Source organism: Actinia tenebrosa, unplaced genomic scaffold (assembly GCF_029948245.1).
Source record: "Actinia tenebrosa isolate PJP-AT-01 unplaced genomic scaffold, QUT_ActTen_1.0 PGA_scaffold5__44_contigs__length_20552954, whole genome shotgun sequence".
NCBI lineage: Eukaryota > Metazoa > Cnidaria > Anthozoa > Actiniaria > Actiniidae > Actinia > Actinia tenebrosa.
This window is the reverse complement of record NW_028292582.1, coordinates 4923504-4946879: the sequence shown is the minus strand read 5'-3', so window position 1 is coordinate 4946879 and position 23376 is coordinate 4923504. Positions and strand designations below refer to the sequence as shown.

The window sequence follows — 23376 nt, the reverse complement described above, 5'->3', positions numbered from 1 at the left end:
CCATACTTATTCTTCGATTGCACGTTACGTCACTGCGGCCATGTTGGTACCATTTAACAAAAGATTTCTCATTAGCATCCATTGTTAATGGCACCACAATGGCCACCATGTTTTTGAGTTTTGACTCTCTTGGGAATGATTGCAACCCATCAATATAGTATTTCAGTTTATTTATTACCTTCACGACCAAGGTCTTGTGAGAATATACGAAAATTTTGAAGAAAAAAAGATATCAAAATAAGGAAATCCTAAATCGAAAAAAAAAACCTAGTTGAAAGCATGTGGCGTCAGGGCAGCTCAATGTAGGGGGTAAAACGAAAGAATTCCATTCTCCTGAGAATGTTGTTTTGTCCCCCAGATTGAGCTACATTCTTACGTTCTGCAAGGGGTCTATAAGAGCAAGCACTGGAGAGTTTGAGGAACTTCATACTCTCTTGAAGCAAGCCAAATTTCAAATCCGCCTAAGCCGTTTAGTAGGACATCAGAATAACACATGCGTAATATCTGGGTATATATATGCGTACCGCATGGGTCGTCATGGTGACCGTTTTGTACATATTTGCATTACACGTTTTCTATTTTGCGCTCCTTGAGATCACAGTGTTTGATACCTCTGGTTTCAATCACGTTTAAGCACCAACATCAATGCCTGTTGGAGCTTGCCCTCACACACGACGTTAGGAAAGCTATCTGTGCTTACCTTTACTGTGCTTATTCAGCATATAAAGCTTGAAGTAAAAAACAATTTTAGAAAAATGAAAAAATTCTGCTTTCAATACAGGCTACTGATATGTTGAGTGGATTAGACGAGACTAATAAATTAACCAATATCAGAATTCATAATGATATTCTAACCGAAAAGAGTCTCAACGCATAAAATAATGAACGAAATACAATAGTCACAAGTGTATCCCATTTCAATTTTCTGTCATCGATAATCTCAGTCCTTAATTTCGCAACACATTGGTGTTTGATGACACAATAGTTTCAGTTTTTTTTTTTCAGACCACATATCTTTAATCTCTTGATACATGACCATAGTACCTTCCTGACCTATGTAACACCTTGACATTGATTACCAGAAACAAATTTATTCATATTGTGAGAATTTATACTTACAGCTATTATAGAGCATTGTATTTCGATAATCAGTTACAAATGTTTATGGTATAGTCATTTATAACACAAATATTGCACAACGATTTAAAATATGAATCTATTACAAACAATTTGACGAGAATCGATATCAGTTTAATGAATTTCATCAAAAATATTATAATTCGTTTCAATTCACTTCCTTTTGATACTTGATTTTAAAATTGAACGCTACGAGCATGTCGAAACTTGCTTTGATTGCTTAACCTAATAGTAGGTTTCTCAGTCAACAAGACAACAACAAAAAACTTTAAACATTTTAATCTCTGTCCAGACGAAAAACTCCTTAAATACTTAAAAACTAAGGCGCTTCAATGGCAGCAAACAGTGAGATTGAACGCAAAGAAATTATTTGTCTCTTAGCAAAGAAAAGCAGTTCAAATTTCCAAACTTGATCAGGGATATCTCCTTAGCTTATTGATAATACTCCGTGACTCACATAACCTGCGTGATGCACGCATTTTCGTCGCAAAGGTCAGGAAACATTGATATGCTTGACAATGCAGTATTAACCTTCTTTTGTCTTAGTCATGGGTGCTAACTGTGTTCCTAATATGGGATTTACCGTTTTTTACCAATCTTCATAGTGTTATTTTAGTACCAGAAGCTTTTGAATTTTTTCGCAATAACATGATTGTCTCAAGCTAGTGTTGATGGTTATCGTCTTAGTAAATATCGTGCGACCATATTATTAGTGAACGAGTCCGGGCAAAACGTAATTTCCAGGGGGGTGCATACCGTGAATTTTATTTTCATCGCTTGACATTTGAAAAACCTGATCTACTAGTAAAATACACAATTTCGTCAATCATTTTGTCTGAGTGAGACAGGGTTTAGTCACGAAAAGTTTTCGTTTTCTTTTGTCTCGACTTTTCATCTTTTTCTCGTGATGACATTCTCATTAGTGGAACAACTAAACAAGAAAGAGCAGAAAGTCTATATTTGAATGAAATGCTGAATCGGGAAAGAAATGAGTGGATATGCTAATGGCAGTATGAAGTAATGATAAATGATAAAATCAGGAAAATAATGGCAACAAACGAATAGAACTATTGGTGAGAATAATAGATTATTTTTAGCCTTTTATGAGAAGTGACATTTCCGAAAAATGAATAATGTAGACCAATTGAAAATAATCAATAAAAAATCTTTGTGATGTAATTTAAGCTGACATAAAATGAGTTTGTTCGTTATCTTTATCTAATTATTCTGAATAGCTACCTCTAACCCCCCCCCCCCCTCCACACCCCCCCCCCCCCCCTCCATGACTAATGCACATAATTCCTTACTGAATGTCAATATTTCTTTTCCATTTGTTTACACTGCTCCCAGTATAACCTGATATGTTCTCGCCTATCACTTCAAATACAGTAACGCTAATGCTGTTGCGCTATAGTGACCAAAACCCCAAAGGGAGCACAGCAAGCTTCTTAGAGCTTCAAATAATTAAATTAGCTCTAAGATCAAGCTCTTTTTCTTAATTTACAATTCTTCGGACACCATTTCTGCTAAAGTTAATAATGCGTCTATCCGTTGTGTTTATTATTTTAGCAGTTTTGGTGCTTTTGACTCAAGTACATTCGTGGCGTCGTCGAAGACGTCGTCGGTGCGTCGGATGTGCATGGTCGTCTTGGGGAGCATTTGGCTCTTGTTCTGCATCTTGCAACTATGGTTACAAATACCGCTACCGTAGCAAACGAAATGGTGGATGTGGAGCCGTATGCAGGGGTTCAAATGTACAATCCACTCGTTGTTATCTTAGATGTTGTCGTGTGAGTTGCAACTGGTACTGGTCAGCATGGAGTCCTTGTAGAGGATGTGGTATTTCCACGCAAACAAGCACAGTTGTGGTGAGAGTACGAAATTTTTGCGGAGGAAGCCCTTGCCCTACTACTACAACACGCAGCCAGTCTTGTAATACTGGAGTGTAAGTACCTTTCTTACGTTCATAAAAGTCTTATTATCTTATATATTTATCTTAGCTAATTTACAGCAGTAAGTTGATCATGATAACAAGGTTAATATCTATAGATTTCTTAATTCTGCTAACTTAGTTTTTTGTCAATTTTGCCGGTGAGGTGGGTTCTCCGGTTTTCTTCCCTCCGCAGTCATAAGCCTTTGACTTGTGAGAACCGAGCAGTCGCTCCGGATCCCTGCATGATCGACAAAATTTAAATTTATATCTTTACATTTTTTTTATTGTTAGTTATTCAGTTTTCTGACGCAAAACAGCGAAATAACATAAATTGCGGCTAGTGTTCGTTGAACTAGGTCCAAAAAACTTATTGCCTTATGGCACCCTGCTAGCTACTCAGTTTTGCCGGGTCGCTAAATGATGCTGCCCTCCATATGGGCACGTTTTAACTTTTTGCTTGAAGCCCCACTTTTGAAAAAAAGAATGTATTAGTCTTATCAGAAGTAAACTAGAAAGCATTCGTTGATTCTACATGAAATGATATAAACTATAGGTCCAGACAAAACGTTATGGCACCCTCGGCACAAAGGTACTGCTGGGGGGGGGGGGGGGGGGGGGGGGGGGGGGAAGGGATCGATCGTTTAAGTTCTGCTGATTCAGTTGTAAAAGATTCTGCAAAGAAACTTAACGTATGACTTGAAACGGCATAATATTGAATCTGAAAAAAAAGATCCTGATATAATAATTATACAACATGGATGTATTGATGTTTTTGAATCGCTAGTAATAACGATATGTAATAATAATATAGTTTACTGAACCAAGAAACATGTCAAAACATGTAATGACAGAGTATAAGAATTGAAATGAAGAAGCAATAATGATATTTTTTTTGTCTAAAAATAACCAGCGATTCTTCACTCAATCACCGGGAAACCTGTTAAGTGCTACAATAAAACCATTCATTTGACACTCACGTCAATTATACAAATTTTTAATGGCAGTCTGAGTCTATATATTTCAAGTGGTCTAAAGCCTGTGTTGTATTTTCGATTGTATCCATAACACAAGTATCTCTCGACTTACTATTCTTCACGCTCTCTCTCTCTCTCTCTCTCTCTCTCTCTCTCTCTCTCTCTCTCTCTCTCTCTCTCTCTGTCTGTCTGTCTGTCTGTCTGTTCAGTCTATGCAGACGTGTTCGTAACCGCTCCGTAATCTTCAACATTTTATAAAGCTTTTATCGAATCTTTGTCTCCAAATGGCAAATCTTATTGAGTATTTAAGTTATGATGAAAAGGATAACGATTTCACTTGGCGTGGTACGCAACAAGAACTTAAATCTTTGGTGGATTTTATGTTCGATGTCCAAGAAGGCAGTAATGGCGTCTTTAAAGAAGACAAAGCTCACAACGCAATAACGTATAAAGTGAGTACCGATGACAAGGAATGCTCCGTAAGATTCTACACATCATCACTTAGACTGAAAATCTTTGGGCCAAATCAAGAATGCCTTAGGAATAAGTTTCATGAACTTCTTCCAAGCAAGAATGATGGTCCTGCAGAAAAAGGAGTTGAGCCTTCACAACCGACTGATTCTGAAATTGCCTCATTATTATTCGGTTTACTGACTGACTTGCGTAAAGAAATAAGTTTATTGAAAGACACTTTCCAAAACGGAGAGAACTTTGATATCCAACAAATGAAGAAGGAAAACGATGATTCTCGTAAAATTATCTGTAATCTTCAGGAGGAAATTAAAATTCAAAAACAGCAAGTATGCAAATTACAAGACGAAAAAGCCAGCTTACTAACAGCGTTGAGGCTAGTTACGAAAGAAAACGATCAATGTAAGAACAATGATCAATGCAAGAACAATGATCATACGGAAACTAAACAAGCTACTGTAGTTGATCTTACGACCCCGGAGAGTAGTATGAGTGACACAATGAATGAATCTCATTGTAACTGGAAAAAGGTACAAAGGAAACAAAAAAAGGCCAAGCAACAAAAGACAACACCAAAGAACAAAGCTGAGAACAAGCTACCTACTAATAACCAGGACCATTCGCTTCAGGACAGAAACAAAACTAGTACAGTTATAATTGGAGATTCTATAATATCGAAGCTCGAAGGTTGGAAAATGTCAAGCAAGACAAACAGAGTTAATATAAAACCCTTCCCAGGGGCCACAGTGGAGGATATGGAGGACTATATAAAGCCAATAATCAGAAGGAAACCTAATAATCTTATTGTACATATTGGTACAAATAATCTTAAGTCTGATGAATCTAAGGCCATTGCAGAGAGGATAGTTGGAATCTGCGAATCTGTGGAAAAACAGCTGCCGTCTTGTGAAATAGCGATATCTGAATTAATCATTCGCCAAGACTCGAGTCTCCTTGAAACAGCAAGAAAGGATGTGAACAAATCGCTTAGAGCCTTCTGCAACGAACGGGAATGGGACTATATTTCTCATAATGTAACAGAGAAAGGACTTAACACCAAAGGACTGCATTTAAATCGTGCAGGAATAGGAATCCTTGCGCAAGATTTCAATAAATATCTTAAATCTAAAGCATGATTAAAAGGTAAGGAACCACTAGACGAAACAGATTCCTCTATTCATCCCTCTAGTATTGTCTCAAATACTAATATTGATAAGTCTGACGGTGATAATAGACCTCATTCTATTCCTAATGTTAGAGGTTTTAAAATGGCCTCTTTAAATATAACTAGTCTTGTAGCTCATATAGATGAACTGAGATCATGGGTCATTCAGCAAAATTTTGATCTTCTTTGCATAAATGAGTCAAGGCTCGATCCATCAATCCCAAGTTCAATGGTGAGCATCGAGGGCTATGACATCCATAGGTCTGATAGAAACCGCAATGGAGGGGGAGTTTGTTTATACTTGAAAAAGGGCGTAAATGGGAAAAACCGTAGTGACTTAACTGATGATAAAGTAGAGTCCCTGTGTTTTGAAATCATGAAGCCAAATAGCAAGTCTTTTGCCGTTTTAGCCTGTTATAGGCCTCCTAACTATGATACACGCTCATTTTTCAATATATTTGAAAATGTGTTAACAAAAATAGATTCTGAGTTTAAGGAAATTTATATCTTAGGGGATTTAAACTGTGATTTATTATCTACTAATATTAATCAGCAAACCCGCTATTTGAATACGACTGCTGAATTGTTTCAACTTACGCAGTTAATCACAGAACCAACTAGAGTCACTGAAAAAAGTAAAACCCTCATTGATGTGATCTTAACGAATAGCCCAGATAGGGTAGTCCGAAGTGGAGTGGTTCACATTGGTATCAGTGACCATAGTCTGGTTTATACAATACGGAAAATAGCAATTCCGACAAACAACAATCACTGTAAGATCTCATTTAGATCGGCTAAAAACTTTGACTCCGACAAGTTTCTTATGGATTTAGCAACACTCCCTTGGGATTGTTTGGATAATAAGGAAAGCCCGGATGACATGTGGGACAGATGGAAAGAGTTATTTCTCTCTGTTCTTGACTCGCACGCTCCGATCAAAACAAAACGAATAAGAAACAAGAAGTCTCCCTGGATGACAACTGATTTGAGGAAAGCTATGTACGATAGAGATAAAATGAAACAAAAAGCTACTCAAACGAATTCGAGGGACGACTGGAGTGATTATAAGTCTATTAGAAATCGCGTCAACAACGAGATAAAAAGAGCCAAGAAGTCATATTATGAAAATCATTTTGCACAAAATTCAAAAAACTCAAAGGAGGTCTGGAAAGCTATTAATGAAGTCCTCTCACGAAGGACTAAATCTGGCTCTTATGTAACATCTATCAAAACAGGTGATACATCGATGTGTGACTCGAAGGAAATAGCTGAGGTATTCAATTGTCATTTTTCTGAAATTGGGACTAAATTAGCTTGTTTAATTCCCGATGGACCGACTGCTTATAATGATTATCTAATTAGAATTGGCTCAACATTCACCTTACGACACACATCAGTTGATGAACTTATGAAAATCATTAATTCTATTGACGTTAAAAAAGCGACAGGTCTTGACGGTATACCATCTCATTTCATCAAGATTGCTTCACCAGTAATAAGTCAATCACTAGTGAAGCTATTCAATCAATCAGTTGATAAAGGGATTTTCCCTAACGGCTTGAAACTTGCGAAAGTTACGCCAATTCATAAAGCTAATGACAAAGATGATTTGAATAATTACCGTCCCATTTCGGTCTTACCTACTATTGCTAAGATTTTCGAGAGAATAGTTTTTAACCAGTTATATGAGTATCTAAACTCAAATAATTTACTTTCTCAAAAGCAGTCGGGATTTAGACCGCTTCATTCGACTACTACTGCACTCCTAGAAGCCACAACGGAGTGGCTTACCAATATGGATGAAGGTAAATTGAACTGTGTCACTTTCCTAGATTTTAAAAAAGCTTTTGACACAGTAAATCACTCTATACTTCTCCAAAAATTATACTATTATGGGATTGCAGAAGAGTCGATAAAGTGGTTCAAATCTTACCTCACAGATCGTAGTCAGAGATGCTACATAAACCATACCTTATCTAGCTCTAGAACACTCGATTGCGGCATCCCTCAAGGCTCAATCCTTGGGCCATTATTATTTATTATTTACATAAACGATCTGCCAAATAGTGTCAAATTTTCAAATGCTAGAATGTATGCTGATGACACAAGTCTCACCACTTGTGGCACATCACAAAAGACTCTATTTGACGAGGTGAACGCTGATATTTCCAATATTCATAACTGGTTGAAAGCTAACAAACTTAGCTTAAATTCAGCTAAAACAGAGCACATGTTTATTGCTTCTGACGATAAATTGAAAAAAATTACCTCCGAACCACACATATATTTAAATAGCAAACCAATTACTAGAGTCTCTACAGCAAAAACTCTGGGTGTTGTGATTGACGAACGGGTGTCTTGGGTTGCTCATATTGATTACATTTGTAAAAAAATATCCTCTGGATTGAGTGGCATAAGACGAGTCCGCGATTACATCCCCTTGGAGACAGCTATTACCATATATGAGGCTCTCGTTTTACCTTGGTTTGACTATTGTGACGTGGTATGGGATAATTTACCAGTAACGTCTGCTGAAAGATTGCAAAAAATGCAAAATAGAGCTGCAAGAATAATAACAAAAAGCAGCTACGATGTCAGATCTAGTGATATTTTAACTTCTTTAGGCTGGAAAAGCTTACAAAGAAGAAGAAAGGAGCATAAAGCAATAATGATGTTTAAGACTTTAAATGCACTTGCACCAAAATCTGTAAGGGAACTCTTTTATTTTCAAGAAAATACCTACGATTTTCGTGGTAGAGAGAAGTGCTTAAAGTTACCGAAACCCAGCACTGAGTTTTTAAAAAGAGCTCTCTCTTATGACGGTGCAAAAGTGTGGAACTCGTTACCCCAAAGTGTCAGACTGTCCAATAATTTAAAATCTTTTAAGAGGAATCTTTCGTCTGTTGGTCCTTAACACTTTAATTACTATAATATTTTTGGGGGGTAGATGAGAATTTATTTCATAAATCTGTCTATATATTCTTAACGTTATTATTAATTTTTTATATATATTACCTATGAACTCGGTTTTCATGAAAACCAATTTGTACATTGATGAAATTTCCCGAGATTAAATAAAAGACATCTCTCTCTCTCTCTCTCTCTCTCTCTCTCTCTCTCTCTCTCTCTCTCTCTCTCTCACACGCTCTCGTGTGACGTGTGACTTGTCTGGTTGTGACATAAGGCGTCTTCCTATGACCAGGTGTGATGGTGTCAAGACTTCGTCGATCTCGTCATAAATTCTTGAATCCAGAACTCCTTCAATTTCTATCAACGGTTTGAGTAACTCTACGTAATTAAGTTTTGCACGATTGTTTCCTCAAGGGTCTCTTGACTGTTTGTACTACTCGCTCGAAGAAACCTTCCCACCATGGGGCTCGCTCGACATTGTACTTCCTCCTTTCGATATTCTTTTCATTGACGCACAAGCCTTTTGATTTTTCTGTCCTTAAAATTTCTTGCCATTGTCTCGGATAAAATGAATACTGGTGTTTGTGGGGAGGTTGTGTGGGAGAGTTTCGTTGACTATTGGTTGATTGAGTTTCTTCCTTCGCAGGTTATTGATAAAACGTATAACATAAGCTGTAATTCTTAGGACTCTTTGGAAATCACTATACTTCTCAACGGGTATAAACAACTTAGGTTGCGTTTCTGGATCTTTCGCCATGCTGAGGTTGACGGTAATAGATTCATCTGTTTCGGCCATACCATTCTCTTCTTCTACCTGTTCTTTAGAAGTGACAATTGCATCTTGCGACGGCCACAGGTCTGTTTTTCCTGATAATAATTGTGGTCCTTTAAACCACTTATCGTTATTGATCAACTGTGAAACTAAAGTTCCTCTGGAAGCAAGGTCTACTGGATTGTCTTGTGTTGGACAATATCTCCACCATTCAGTTCGTGTCAACTGTCCAGAATCTCCTTGATTCTGTTTTGTACATATCGATGAATGATATTCGATGAATTTCCTTGGTATTGATATTCGATAAATTTCCTTCGTATTGATGTTCGATGAATTTCCTTCGTATTGATGATATTCGTTTGAGAATTCAGAAGATTTCGCTCACACGATGCACAACTATGCATCCGGGTGGAAGGAGAGGTATCTCTCGACTTACCATTCTTCACGCGAATATGCAAGTTAAGTTCATAGTCTGTTACGTCATGATCTCGCACAGCCTGTTTAGTCTAAGATCATTCACATTTTGATTAATCTTGCGTTTACTTAATTGTAAAACCATTTCATTTAGATGATATATCTACTGATACTCCGCATATTTGAGCTAATTTTCATGATATCAAGAAAGAAGAAAATCGGCAAAAACCCATTTCAGTGCTCTCAGCGGTTCTCAGCATGATATAAAACTGTTTTACTAGCACTGAAGTGCAATCAAGGTCACCAAGTTTTAATTTCCAATATGAACTTAATATTCATATAAAATCAGTATATTTTTAATTTCCACCGGACACATTGGATAAAGAAGCAGTGCAGTGGTGGATCATGGAATTTTAAACGGGGGGGGGGGGGGGGGGGGGGGTCCAAAAAGGCCGCCGAGCAGAAAAAGCTTGCGTGATCTGCTTCACAAAGGGTGGTTTTAATTTCCTTTCTATTGGCATAAAGAGCTTGGTTGACTTCATAATCAAAATCTGACAATGGGGGATCCCGGATCTATGGAATTCATGGTTTTAGACTGTTGGGTTGCCTGTGCATGGATCCCTGAGGTCGATCAGGATGATCTGTAGGGGCACGAGCAACTCACTGACACCAATGTCATGGTCGGCAAACCAAATAAGAAAAAAAAACATGACAAAGATGTAATATTTCTTGGTTAATCCTTTCAGAATTAAACAAGTTTACGTAAAATTTATTTTCGTATTCTTGAGAGAAACGGGATTCATTTTAATATTTTTTTTAAATTTTGACATTCATAATGATTTTATTACAGTAAGCTGTTCTTGTTTTCATTAAACAAGTTTTATTTCTATTAATTGAAAAATTATTTTCAAATGGCTTCCAATCCAAATAAGGGTTTTTTGCTCTTTGATTGGTTCATAAATGAGACCATTTGAGTGTTAAAACTCTGACGTTTACCCACTTATGATATTTCCTTGCAATTTAACAAAAAATATTCTCCAACGTATTGTACAAAAATTGATGCACCAAACAGTTCATTTCAGAGAATTTGCTTGTTAGTTTTCAATTCATTTGGTTTCATTATTCAATAACAAAAATATGCAAGCAAAAATTTATGTACATATTTAAAAAACGTTGTAGTGCTATAAACTTCGATGTGATGAATATCGGCGATAGAGAATCTGTCATTCAGTCTTGAACTGATTATGAACAAAAACGAGGGTCAGTACACTGCGGAGAGTCATGTTCCTTTCAGGCAAATGTTTTCTTTTCTTTTTCTAATTTTTAACTGTGACTTAGATCCACTTCACAGATTCGTCTACACTTCTAAAAACACCATCTCTGCTAAGCCTAAAAATGCCAAAAAGAAAAAGAACTGACGGATACTTCTGGAATCATCCTTTTCTCGCCTCTCACACTGACTTCAAGTCTGATTTTTAAATAAGCAAATAAAACTCAAGTAAAAACAAAATAAAATCATTATAAACAATAGATGAAACTTTTAATTTAAGCCGATAACTGCTAGATTTCGTCAACAATAACTGTAGATTATTAAGATGGAAACTTGTTACGAAACATTGAAGTAATAGCGTGTTTGTGTTGTTAGTTGTGTTACAAAACGCTGGTTATTTATTGACAGTATGCGTTGTTGTGATTGGTTGAGAGAACAACATGCGACATGAATGCATTCAACAACAAACACTATTATAATACCTCTTCTCGATCTCTTCGTGCCTGTCACTACCCTAACTACGATCATTACTCAGTTTCTATACTTTTAGTGGTCTTCTAGAGGCATGCTGTGATTGATTTGGAATCTTCCCTCACTGTACTGCCTGTACGAAACTGTTTGTTAGCCACAGGAGAAGCTGGACTTAAAGAAAAACGTTCCTCTTATTCTAACTGTTTTGGGATAAACATGAGCAGCAAAGGTCACGATCTTTGGAAAATATAGAAAGCGACTAGCTGGGGCACAACTTCACATATGGCGATATAAGTTGGCGACGCTGGCAAGTACATCAACACCCAGAAGCTTTGAGAAATCAAAAAATAGCATAGAAGAGTTTTGATTGATTAGATATCATTGTCACTACAAGAAAAACCATCGCTCTCCTCCGCTATATACATCGGCGCTGTATTCAAGGTCACATACTACCTGGCTAGCTCGACAGCTTCACAGAAAGGGTCCTGCCTAAACTGAATCAGCTTAAGCACTATGAAGTGTCTGCATATTTTTTTGGCAGGGCTCTCTATCCTTAGTTTTTGTCTACCACCTTCCAGCGCGTGGTTCATAGCGAGACGTCGAAGGAGCTGTTCCGCAAGCAACTGTAGGATGAGTTCATGGGGGTCTTGGGGCAGCTGCTCCAGGTCTTGCGGAGGGGGAACGCGATCTCGTTCAAGGTACAAAGCGGTATCTGAATCGTGTGGTGGTAGCTGTCCTTACAGCACTAGAGAAACCAGTCGTTGTAATATCCAATGTTGTAGAGTGGATTGCTCATTCTCCTGGGGGAGCTGGAGTCCTTGTACGGGGTGTGGAACATCAACGCAGTCCAGAACTCCTTCCATAAACCGCAATCCTTCCTGTGGTGGTACGGCTTGTCCAGGAACAAAGACACGAAGTTGCGATACTGGGGTGTGAGTACAAGCAGTTAGCAAATATATATTGCATGATCATATAATTGTTACGGCGCTAAAGTAATACTCAACTTAGTCTTATCCGCCTATATATAGTATTACTTCCGATTTATCTTAGCCGTCATTACTAAATTTAGGAAAACTCAATTTAATTGTCTAAGACAAAATTACTTTGAGTTTTCTTTACAAGCAAAAATTCACAATTACTTGATTTTGTATAAAAAATAAATAACTTTTCACGTACCTGGGTTCTGATAGAAAAGTTAAGTAAAGATTTTAGGGCGAAAGTCAGGACTGAATAGTCAGTTAGCAGGGAAACTATTCTATAAACGTTAGGTTTTTTCAATGCCAAGCATATTTTTTAAAGCGAAAATTTATGGGACTGACAAAAGCAACTGCCTAAGAAAGTTTCAATTCTAAATCAATAAAACATTACAGTATTACATTACCCACAAATAAACCTGAGTTTTTAATAACTTTTAAACTATCCTAACGGTATTCGGGTTCGATTCTTGGACTAAAATTACCGATGATGTTAGAGTTTGTTAGGTGTCTACCTTGATTTTTCTCAGGGTTTTTCTCTGTTTTTTCCCCCGTTTTGATGCTTTCCTCCATCCGCAAAGCCTAATAGGCTAAATTCCAATTCGATCTGTGAGTTATCCATGCCCTGACTTTGGATCAGCCCAGAGGTTGTTCCAGGGTTCGATCTGTGAGTTAGCCATGCCCTGACTTAGATCAGCCCCAAGGTTGTTTCAGGGTTCGATCTGTGAGTTAGCCGTGCCCTGACTTTGGATCGGCCCAGAGGTTGTTTCAGGGTATCGATAAAATTTAAAGATTTGAAGGCTTTTTGAAAGTTGGAATTGAGCATCACGACACGCACGAGGAAAAAAAGGCTTATACAGCACTTTCCACTGTGGCGATATTCTTGTTATGGCAAGACAGATATAATATTGTGACGGCACTATATTTCAAATGCCGCGACAGCGCGAGTTCGTTGAGTTAACGCAAAGGAATGAGAACGGAGAGTAACTTTACAAAACAATTTATTGAATCGCACGACTGAATAATTTTAACTAATACAACTTGAAATCGTAAATATCACACGCTAGGAAAATAAATATCACTAAGTAACCAATACCAATCACACATACTAAGCGATGAAATATAGGATATCACACTTCTAAATTAACTCACTATTTTGGTTACACTCCACACTCGGTAACAAGAGAAGAGGTGCACTCATACCTTATAAAGTTGTTGGAAGCGTACCAAGTTGTTGTAGCATTCGGGTTCCCGACTAACACACCAAACTAGCGTGGTAACTCTCCTTTTATAGTCCAAGGATCTTGAAGGACAGCTGCCAGTCTAGCTCAGTTTTATCTTAACAACCAGTATGTCGTGCACCCCCCTTACTTAGCCTAGTTGGTAACTATGCAGTGAGAAATCTTAGTTTTCTTACCACTTCGTAATGAAGTACATAAAAACGTACATACTCCTAAAAAGACTAACTCTTTGTTTACCATCTTATGAAAAGAAATCAAACTTTAACTCAATTTGGTACGGGAATAACTTAGTTAGAATTTCCGAAATGGTAAACAGAAAATATCGTAAACAAGTCATAAACTAAGCTAAAATATTAAAATGATATTTAAGGACAACCCAGATTTAAGCGTCTGTGGCAACCGCGTATCCAACAAAACTAAACTAATTTCTAAAGAGATCGTAGGTTAATGAAGATTTAGCGCTAATGAGCACATGGCTAAACAATACGCGAACTAACCCGAATATTCCCGTGAGATCGTTATAATCGGAACCGATTTGTTAGCGTATTGTTTCAGCCATGCACAATCTATTGCTGCGGATTAACTCGTTATTCTTTGTAGTAAGAAAAGACTTCCTAAAGTTACTATAACTTTTATCCTGCTATTATGACCAACTGGGCTTGAATTTGACTTATTGACTCAATTGAATTAAATATTGAACGGTTGAGCTAATCATTAACTCGGCTAAAATTCTCTGTCGTCACAATATAGATCAGGGTGCCTTGATCAGATTACCAATATAGCAATCTAGAAAGATCTTAAAGGTGCGACTAATCCTATATATATATACACTGTGTTTACAAAATGTTCTCTATAATATGAATTGTGATTTCAACTTACATGCAATACTGTCGTTTTAGGTGTGAAAAATTTTAAGAAAATTTTAATTTACCTGCTTTAGTAAGCAGCGGTCATCTTGTACTTCAAGGAAAAATCATTATATAATCTTATACTGAAAGGATTTAGGTGTATTTTGTAATGAATGTGTAAGTTTATGGGGGAGGGGTGGTGGAGGGAGAAGGGCTGTTACAAAGACGATTATGTTTGTTAAGACAAATTATATTAGGACACATTATATTTGTTAGGCTGTTAGGACAGTAAAATAGCACTGAGTAAAAAAGGTAGAAATAACGCAATGGGATTTAAATACCACCCTGACTGACAGTTTTATTCTCGCTTGACTCTCAAGATGATTCATTTGACCGCTCAAGCTGTCTTGTCAGAACGTACCAACGACGCCAAAAATAACCTTTCTCAGTATCATAATACTAATAGAAATCTTGAGGATTTATGATTTATAAATTTAAAGACTACACAATTAAAAAATTATCATTAGAATTTATTTTATTTTCAAAAAAATCCCTCTAAATTTTTTTAATCATTTGTAAAACTACAAAGTAATTCTATGAAGATTAATTAATTTTGATATTTTAATTTGATTTGAGATTACTTTATAATCGGAGAGCCTTTTATCACTCTCTCCGCTGCGATCCAGTGACCCTGTGGAGAACGACCTCCTCATGAGACGATTTCATGTCGTGTTGTATCATATTCCCGCCTTCATTTTGCTTTCTCCAGTTACTTCCTGACTAGATTTATTCGTCTGCTTATTAAGATATACAAAATGTTGTAATAATTTTCTTGCTGTTTGGGGAACATTCATCTTTTAGGAGGGAGGAATCCCTATAAACAGTGAAGAAAAATATTTAGTCTCTTTTCTTCTTTCTGAATAAAAAAGTGACCCTCCTCTTGAAAATTGTTGAATTCTTAGCCCTCCTCTTTATGTAGTATGAAATATTTGATAACCCCCATTTTGACTGAGTAGAAATTGAGTCTCGTATCTTTACGCCATTTACTCCGACGAAGGACTAACGTCCGAAACGTCAGTTTCTAAACATCACAAACCATATGGTGTATTAAGTTAAATCATTTCTCCTACTGTTCGATTCCAAACACCGACGCGGTTAACTAGTTTATCTAGTCTCTACCATATTCTCGTATCTTTAGACCCCTTTCAAAATTATCTTAGATGCGAAACTAACAGGAAACAAAAAATGGCAAAAATTCTATTAAAAAAAGGTTGGATCTTTTGTACTTTTCTGTTAGTCTCTGATAAAGAATTGCTGGCACGATTGTCGAACTGACTGTCTGTCTGTATTCTAATAGAGCGGCTGGACGAACGGACCGTCGATCTATGTAGGTCTGTACATCTACGCACTCTACTGAGAGAGGATAAGTATTCGATTTAAAAAAATAATTACTTATGTTTTAATCAAAATTTCAGGTGCTGTCCCGTCAACTGTGCCGTAAACAACTGGGGAAACTGGGGAAGCTGTAATGCCAACTGCGAGCGAAATGGCCAGCAGAGACGAACACGGAGCGTGCGAACTCCAAATAAATGCGGCGGGACAGCATGTCCAGCTCTCTCACAGACTCGTACCTGTCGCGGTGGTTGCTGCAGACGAAATTGTATTCTATCAGCATGGTCACCATGGAGCTCTTGTAACGCTCCAACTGGGAGGTGTGCTACAAACAGTGGAATACAAACCAGGTCAAGAAGAGTAACTCGTCCAGCATCTTGTGGTGGTACTGCTTGTTCTGCATTATCTGGTTCTAGGAGATGTACACCTACCCCTATATCATGTTTGGTAAGTCTTATGAGTATCTCTTCTTTTTTATTTTGACACTTGATAAACAAACATTTCGAAAAGCATGTCAGCGACGTTTCGTGGTCGTCATGACACCTTATTTCATTTTGTAATGTAAATCAACCTTCGGTTTCTTTGCGTCATTTCCTGTAAGCTTGATAATGGTGTCATGGCGACCCCGTCGATATTTAACGTTTCCTTGTCTTTGTGACATTCCATTTTTACACTACTATAGAATTCGCCCAAGAAAACACAGGTAGCCCAAGCTTTCAAAATGATTTCTTAAATGGTTAAAAATGTTATCTTATCTTTTTTACGTGTAAAAGAGAGACTAGGTTAAAAAGACTATATCTTTAGTCCAAGGTGGCTTACAAAAGTCCTGAGATTGACGATTGACGAAATATCTTTGGGCTGTGATAGCTGTGTCATTATTGAAGAAAAAAAGAAAGTAGCCTTTTTCCAGTTTTTAATACTCGTCTGGTTTATTTTTTCAGGTTAGTAATTGGTCATCGTGGGGTCGATGTACAGCAAACAATGGTCGCTGCGGTGCGGGTTCTCAGACGCGCACACGCACTATCACCCGTCAACCATACTGTAGCACGCCCTGCCCACCTCTGACAGAGAAACGGTCATGTACGCATAGTTGTTGCCCTGTTAATTGTGTCGTTTCGATTTGGTCAGCTTGGGCTGCATGTACAGCAACGTGTGGTTCTGGTGAGTGACTTTTAGTATATTCTTTTGTTAGAGCAGTTCGTACCGAGATTTTCCACAGTCAAATATAATTTGTTCTAAACACAGCATGGTTTTACAGCCAGTGGCGTAGCGAGGGGGCACAGGGGGCCATCGCTCCCCAAAAGTTTGCTTTCGGGAACCAAAATTTAATTAATTCATGCGGGAGGCTGTGGATTGCCAAATGGTAAATTTTTACCCCCTCCTATAATCGAGACCTCGCTACGCCCCTGAAGCCACTTCATAACTTATTTACTTGCTTTACCTCAACTAAGCTTGAATCATCATCGCTTTATCACGTTTAGGTACCAAGGTCAGAACTCGTACAATCACAACCAAGCCAAGCTGTAACGGAAAAGCTTGTCCTTCCCTTAAAGAGACAACATCTTGTACTCGGTATAATAACAGAGACTGTGTCTTGTCGGTCTGGTCCTCTTGGTCCCAGTGTTCTAGCGGATGTGGGAAGGGGTTGATTACAAAGACAAGGAGAGTAATTTCGCAACCTGTGTGTCAAGGTAGAAGATGCGGTCCCTTGTCTGCTAGTAAAATTTGTACTAGTTACCGTGACAATCGTAACTGTGTGGTGAGTATACATAGAGGTTATTGCATTAAAAATCAACCAAATCAACCTAAATCCATTGTTTGATGTAGGTTCTTAAATTCGGCGGAAAACCCAGATTCTTAAAGCCGGCGGCGGAATTGATATCAACAGGGGAGAGCGTGGCTGAATTATAAACCCGGGATAGATTTTTAATTACATGGATATATTGTAAACGCTCTATTTTCAAAAGAACAAAACAACAGTAATCTAACTCTCTGAATTCACTATAATTTAGTATTTCGTGTTTTGCATCGAAACAATGGAATTTAGGGCCTAGTTGATATTTGCGGCCCTCGGTCTTGAATTCTATTGCAAAACCGAGCCCGTGAGTTTGAACCTTTATTTAAATACATTTATACATACATTTATACATATACTTTATTGGTCTCCCAAAATGGCTTTTCAGGCCAATTTACTATAAGCATTCCAATTTTATTGATACCCTGAAACAACCTCTGAGCTGATCAAACTGAGGGTACAGCTAACTCACAGATCAAACCCTGAAACAACCTCTTAAAACTAGAGAACCCTGAGAAAAAGAAATTTTGAATTTAAGGGAAAGCCGATAAACTTGTTGCGTTGATGAATTAATCTTTTAAGGTTGGTCAATGGGGGCCATGGGGCGCTTGTAACGCTAAATGCGCCGTAGGTTCTCGACAGAGAACTAGAGCTGTTGTCACTCCAAAACGTTGTCAAGGCACTCCATGTCCTTTGCTAACGGTAAGTTAGAGTTGCGTTCACGTTTTAACTTTTTTTAAAAAACCTATTAGTCAGTAAAACACAAGAAAACATGAGCAAATAGCGTAGAGCGCACGCTTGCAGGGAAAAGAACGTAACGATCACGTGAATCATTTTAAAAATAGCATCAAAGATTCTAAAAATAGCATCAAAGATTCTAAAAATGACATCAAAGATTCTAAAAATAGCATTAAAGAGTGCTTATGATGGGGCACGGGGATCCTTCCCTTAGTTCAATTTCTCTTGTTTGCGCTGTAAGAAGCAAAATAATATATATTTTTTGAACGTCTTTATTTTAGGAAAGCTCTTCATGTGGTTCAGCAAATGGTGGCTGTCAGCACGTTTGTAGTAATGGCGTCTGCTCGTGTCGTCCTGGTTACAACCTTGCGTCAGATAAACAGACCTGTGCCGCAAAGAACTGTGGGACAGCTCGGCCTCGTTTCTGTGCACAAGGTTTGAGATTATAAGCAGGGCACGGGTTCTTTAAATAACCCACTGTAACATAACTCTGTCTTGGAAGTCCTTTCGATGTTAAAATATTCGGCATACCAATTCATGTATAGCCTTGAAGGCCGCGAACGGGTATAGACCCCTTGCAGCACGTCGGAATGCAGCTCAATTTCGAGGACATAAAAATAGGTTTCCAATTCTCAAGAGATTGAAATTATTTTGTTTTGTCCTCCAAATTGAGCTGCTTTGACGTCACATGCAAGGGATCTATTGGGGAGGGCTAGCAAGTCTTGGAGCGCTTTTCATCTTTCTGCGACCTTCGCAATTTTTAATAACAACTATTAACTCAGGTAGTGTATGTGTCATCGTAGGTTTAATAAATGGTAGGCAAAACACGTGAAAGCATCCCACCTTGAGAATATTCTGGCTACAAAAAAAATCGTAGGTTTAATGAATGGTGGGCAAAACATCCCGCCTTGGGAATATTCTGGCTACAAAAAAAATAACGAAAGCGCCTCAAATTTTTTTCTTCCAAGGTACCAAACTTGGCTTCACATGTCAATATTCCATAGTCACGTGCCCAGGAGGGAATACCAAATACCCTGTCACGTGCAGTCTAGGATGCCCTACTCACTACACTATTAAGGGACCAAGCACGATCACGTGTCAAACAAATGGACTTTGGTCGAGCTATGGGTCGTCATACTGTCGACGAAACAATGACCCGCCAACTCAGGTAACTTGGTATTCTATTTTTAGTTTGCATGTTACGTCATAGCCACCATGTTGTTGCTAGCTGCTGTAGATGTTTTTCAATCTAGATGTAGGTGATGCTGAAATTGCTGTTACGGGCTGTGTTCTTGGTCGCTTTGCAGCGTCGTCAATCATTCTAACCTTGTTTGAAAATATGATTCTTTGTTTGAATGGACCCTACTTAAAATTGACTTTAGTGCGAGTAATATGAAAATGGAAAAGAAATGCTACAAATTACACCGAGAAAAAGTGTGATTACTTTTGAGAAGGGTATCCATACTCATGTATCGTCTCATGCGCAACCGTTAAACAAAGAAATGATACTCTAAGAGGTCTTTTATGATCATATACTTTAATTCTTTAGATTTTACTGTCTGGGTCAAGCTCAGTGAGCGAGAACATGCCTCGAGGAACGACCGTCGGTACCTTGAGTTCTCTAGATCCAGTGAACAGTAAAGACAGGCATACATACACGATGATCAGGGGAGGAAGTGGACTCTTTGAAATTCGTGGTGCAGTGCTATTGACATCTAAAGTGTTTGATTTTGAAGTTTCCCCGAACACGTTAGTAAAACGATTATTACTCTATACTTATATTATAACTTATATTTTTGTCAGCCAGTCGGCCAGTCGGCCAGTCAGCCAGTCAGCCAGTTACCCTACTTATTTTCTTTACTTTGATAGGTTCGACATCACAGTTCGCAGTACAGATAACGGAATCCCTTCAATGTACCTGGACAAAACATTTACCATTAGGATTACTGACGTTAACGAAGACCCAACAGATATACAGGTGCGTTACCATAGCATTCTATTCTTGGGATGCATGTTACGTCATAGCCACCATGTTGGTTGAAGATAACAAACAATTTCTTGCTTCTCGTGCTAGATCAACCAACATGGCGGCTGATCATTGCTATTTATGTCTCAAGGGGTTTTGAGTCTTATGGTTGCACCCCAAGAATATCTCACTAGTGCGTTTTCTTTGTAACAGACCGTTGTTAATTTGATTGTTGTTTTTTTTCAGCTCTCCAGTTCAAGTGTGAACGAAAATAGCGACATTGATTCAACAGTGGGCATGCTCAGCACCGCTGACCCCGATACACGACAGTTCTTTACATACCAGTTGCTCAGCAACGCTGGAGGACGATTCAAAATTGTGAATAACCGGGTTAAGGTGTGTGAAAAGTCACCCGAAATAAATTTCCTATTAGCAAGAGACCATAAAGCTAGCAAAACTTGAAGTGTAATATCTGATGTCATGTCGTTTACAGGTAGCCCAGTCTAACAGACTTTGCCTCCAGAATGGTGGAAGTCACTGTAGTCTAAACTATGAACAGCAGCCCTTCCAGGGAATACGAATCCGCAGTACAGATAGCGGTTCGCCGTCAAAGTCTATCATCAAGACAATAAATGTTACCATAAATGACGTCAATGACAAACCACGTGATATACGACTGTCCAATCAGATGGTCAAGGAAAATGCACCCATTAATACTGTAATTGGTCAGTTGACAGCACGTGACGAAGACTCTGGTCAGCGATTGGTTTTTACTCTAGATAACGGCGATAATGGTAGATTTAAGATTGACAGTAATGGTAACTTACTGAAAGCAAAGATCACGGATTACGAGACGAGTAAAGTCCACCTGGTCACGGTTAGAGCTACGGACAACGGAAGTCCCGCATTATGGGTAAGCTTGTTGATTTAGCATTTTTGCAAATACGTTAGTCTGCTTATTGAATGATCAGTGCAGGACTGGACTAAAAATGTCTATTACTGAACGCTCCTTTTTGTCCAAGAGTTTTCACGCGCACAAACGCTATAAAATGTTATTATGGAACCATACGCGCTTTAAAATAAAAGAGCGCGAAATCCCCAAATTTTACGTGATTCTGTATAATCATTGCGAGCCAAAATTCTAGACGCCTGGCATTTAACAACCCCAGACAGTTTGATATAATTGGCCCTTTCTAATGGAACTGATGGACTTTATTCGCGCGTGTCCCGTGGACTTGCGTCCAAGTATATCTCAAATCCCCATTATTTCAAACCTCATCCCTGGTCTTCAGGGGGAGGTTTGAGATAATGGGACTCCATCGTAATGGTATATTTTCCAGATTTCCAAACAGTTTACCATCGTTGTACTGAATGTAAACGAGGCTCCTGTATCTTTAACACTTGACAACAACACCGTCACAGAAAACTCGCCCCTTGGAACCCAGATTGGTACACTCACGGCTGTTGACAAAGATGCAATACAGAATCTCACGTTCAGCCTCGATGACAGCGCAGGTGGAAAATTCTCCCTTGGTTCCAAAACCATGTGTAATCATGTTAGTCAGGGAAATACGCAGTGTTCTGCGGTGCTTTTGGTCAGCGGAGACCTTGATTTTGAGGATGCGCAATGGGAAATTATAACAGTGAGAGTTACAGATGACAAAGGCTTGTTTTACAGTCAAAATGTGAATATCACAGTACAAGACGCCAACGATAAGCCCTCCAATGTAACTATAGAGGGAAGCCTTGTGGCTACTGTGAATGAAAACAGTCGAGATCTCGAGATCGGAGAATTGCAGACAGTAGACCAAGACGTCGGGCAGACCTTTAGATATACGTTGCTTAGCAACAATGGCGGCAATTTTGAGATTCGCGGTAACAAGCTGTTTGTATCCAAGTCTGCTAATCTTGACTACGAGAAAAAGAAAGCATATCAGATTAGTTTGAGAAGTACAGACAGCGGAAATCCACCGTACTCCGTAGAGGGTAACATAACAATCAACATCAGCGACCTCAACGAAAAACCAACAAATGTAACTTTATCTAAGAACACCATCCTCGAAAACACGCCCCCTGGTTCGGTGATTGGCAGCCTGTCAATCAAAGACCCTGACAACCTTGGACCCGAAGGAGTGCGACAGACTCACACCTGCCAATTGAAGAACTCAGCCAATGGGATAATTGGGATGGCTGTCAATGAAAAAGTCAATCAGCTGACTGTAGGTCCTGCGGGAGTAAACTATGAAGCAAACAGAACCATACTTATAAGCGTCCAATGTTCGGATCCTCAGGGGTTGAGATTAGACAAATCATTCACTATCAACGTGCAAGATATCAACGAAGCTCCTACAGACATTGTAGTTTCTAACCTAAGAGTAAAAGAGAACCAAACCCCTCCTATAACTGTTGGCAGGATTACTGTAGTCGATCCAGATAACGAGAACACCATAAGACAATCTTTCAATTTTTCTATTCTTTCGAGCTCCGCTGTACCTTTTGCAGAGCAGAATGGCAATTTAGTCACAACTAAGAAGCTTGACTTCGAGGCGGATGCACAGTGGTCATTCAGGATAGAAGTACAAGACAATGGTGTCCCTGCTAAAACGAGGGTGGAGTCCTTCACTGTACAGGTGCTCGACACGAACGATCAACCAACTTCGATCTCGGTAAGAATAGACCCAATCCCGATACACTTTTCCCTAAGGGTCGTCGTGACGGTTGACATGCAATGATCTCTTATGCCTTTCAATCTTATTGATACTCTGAAACAACCTCTGGGCTGATCTAAGTCAGGGCACGGCTAACTCACAGATCCAATCCTGAAACAACCTCAGGTCTGGTCAAAGTCAGGGCACGGCTAACTCATAGATCGAATTAAAATTTAGCGTGTTTTGGGAGGTTTTGC

At 38.5% G+C, this 23376-nt stretch overlaps 1 protein-coding gene across 1 annotated transcript in view; it reads left to right on the top strand.

The window, feature by feature from the left end:
- Positions 1–2566: 2566 nt before the first annotated feature.
- The window catches only part of LOC116301316 (protocadherin-23), a 41639-nt gene continuing 20829 nt past the window's right edge, over positions 2567–23376 (top strand). Inside the window, exons 1-12 of the mRNA XM_031710354.2 lie at positions 2567–3082; positions 16056–16419; positions 16914–17133; positions 17454–17731; positions 18350–18469; positions 18787–18940; positions 19474–19673; positions 20055–20254; positions 20375–20483; positions 20718–20867; positions 20965–21384; positions 21812–23137. Coding sequence (XP_031566214.2) covers positions 2676–3082; positions 16056–16419; positions 16914–17133; positions 17454–17731; positions 18350–18469; positions 18787–18940; positions 19474–19673; positions 20055–20254; positions 20375–20483; positions 20718–20867; positions 20965–21384; positions 21812–23137 — 3948 coding nt within the window. The 5' untranslated portion in view covers positions 2567–2675. The remainder of the gene's footprint in view (positions 3083–16055; positions 16420–16913; positions 17134–17453; positions 17732–18349; positions 18470–18786; positions 18941–19473; positions 19674–20054; positions 20255–20374; positions 20484–20717; positions 20868–20964; positions 21385–21811; positions 23138–23376) is intronic.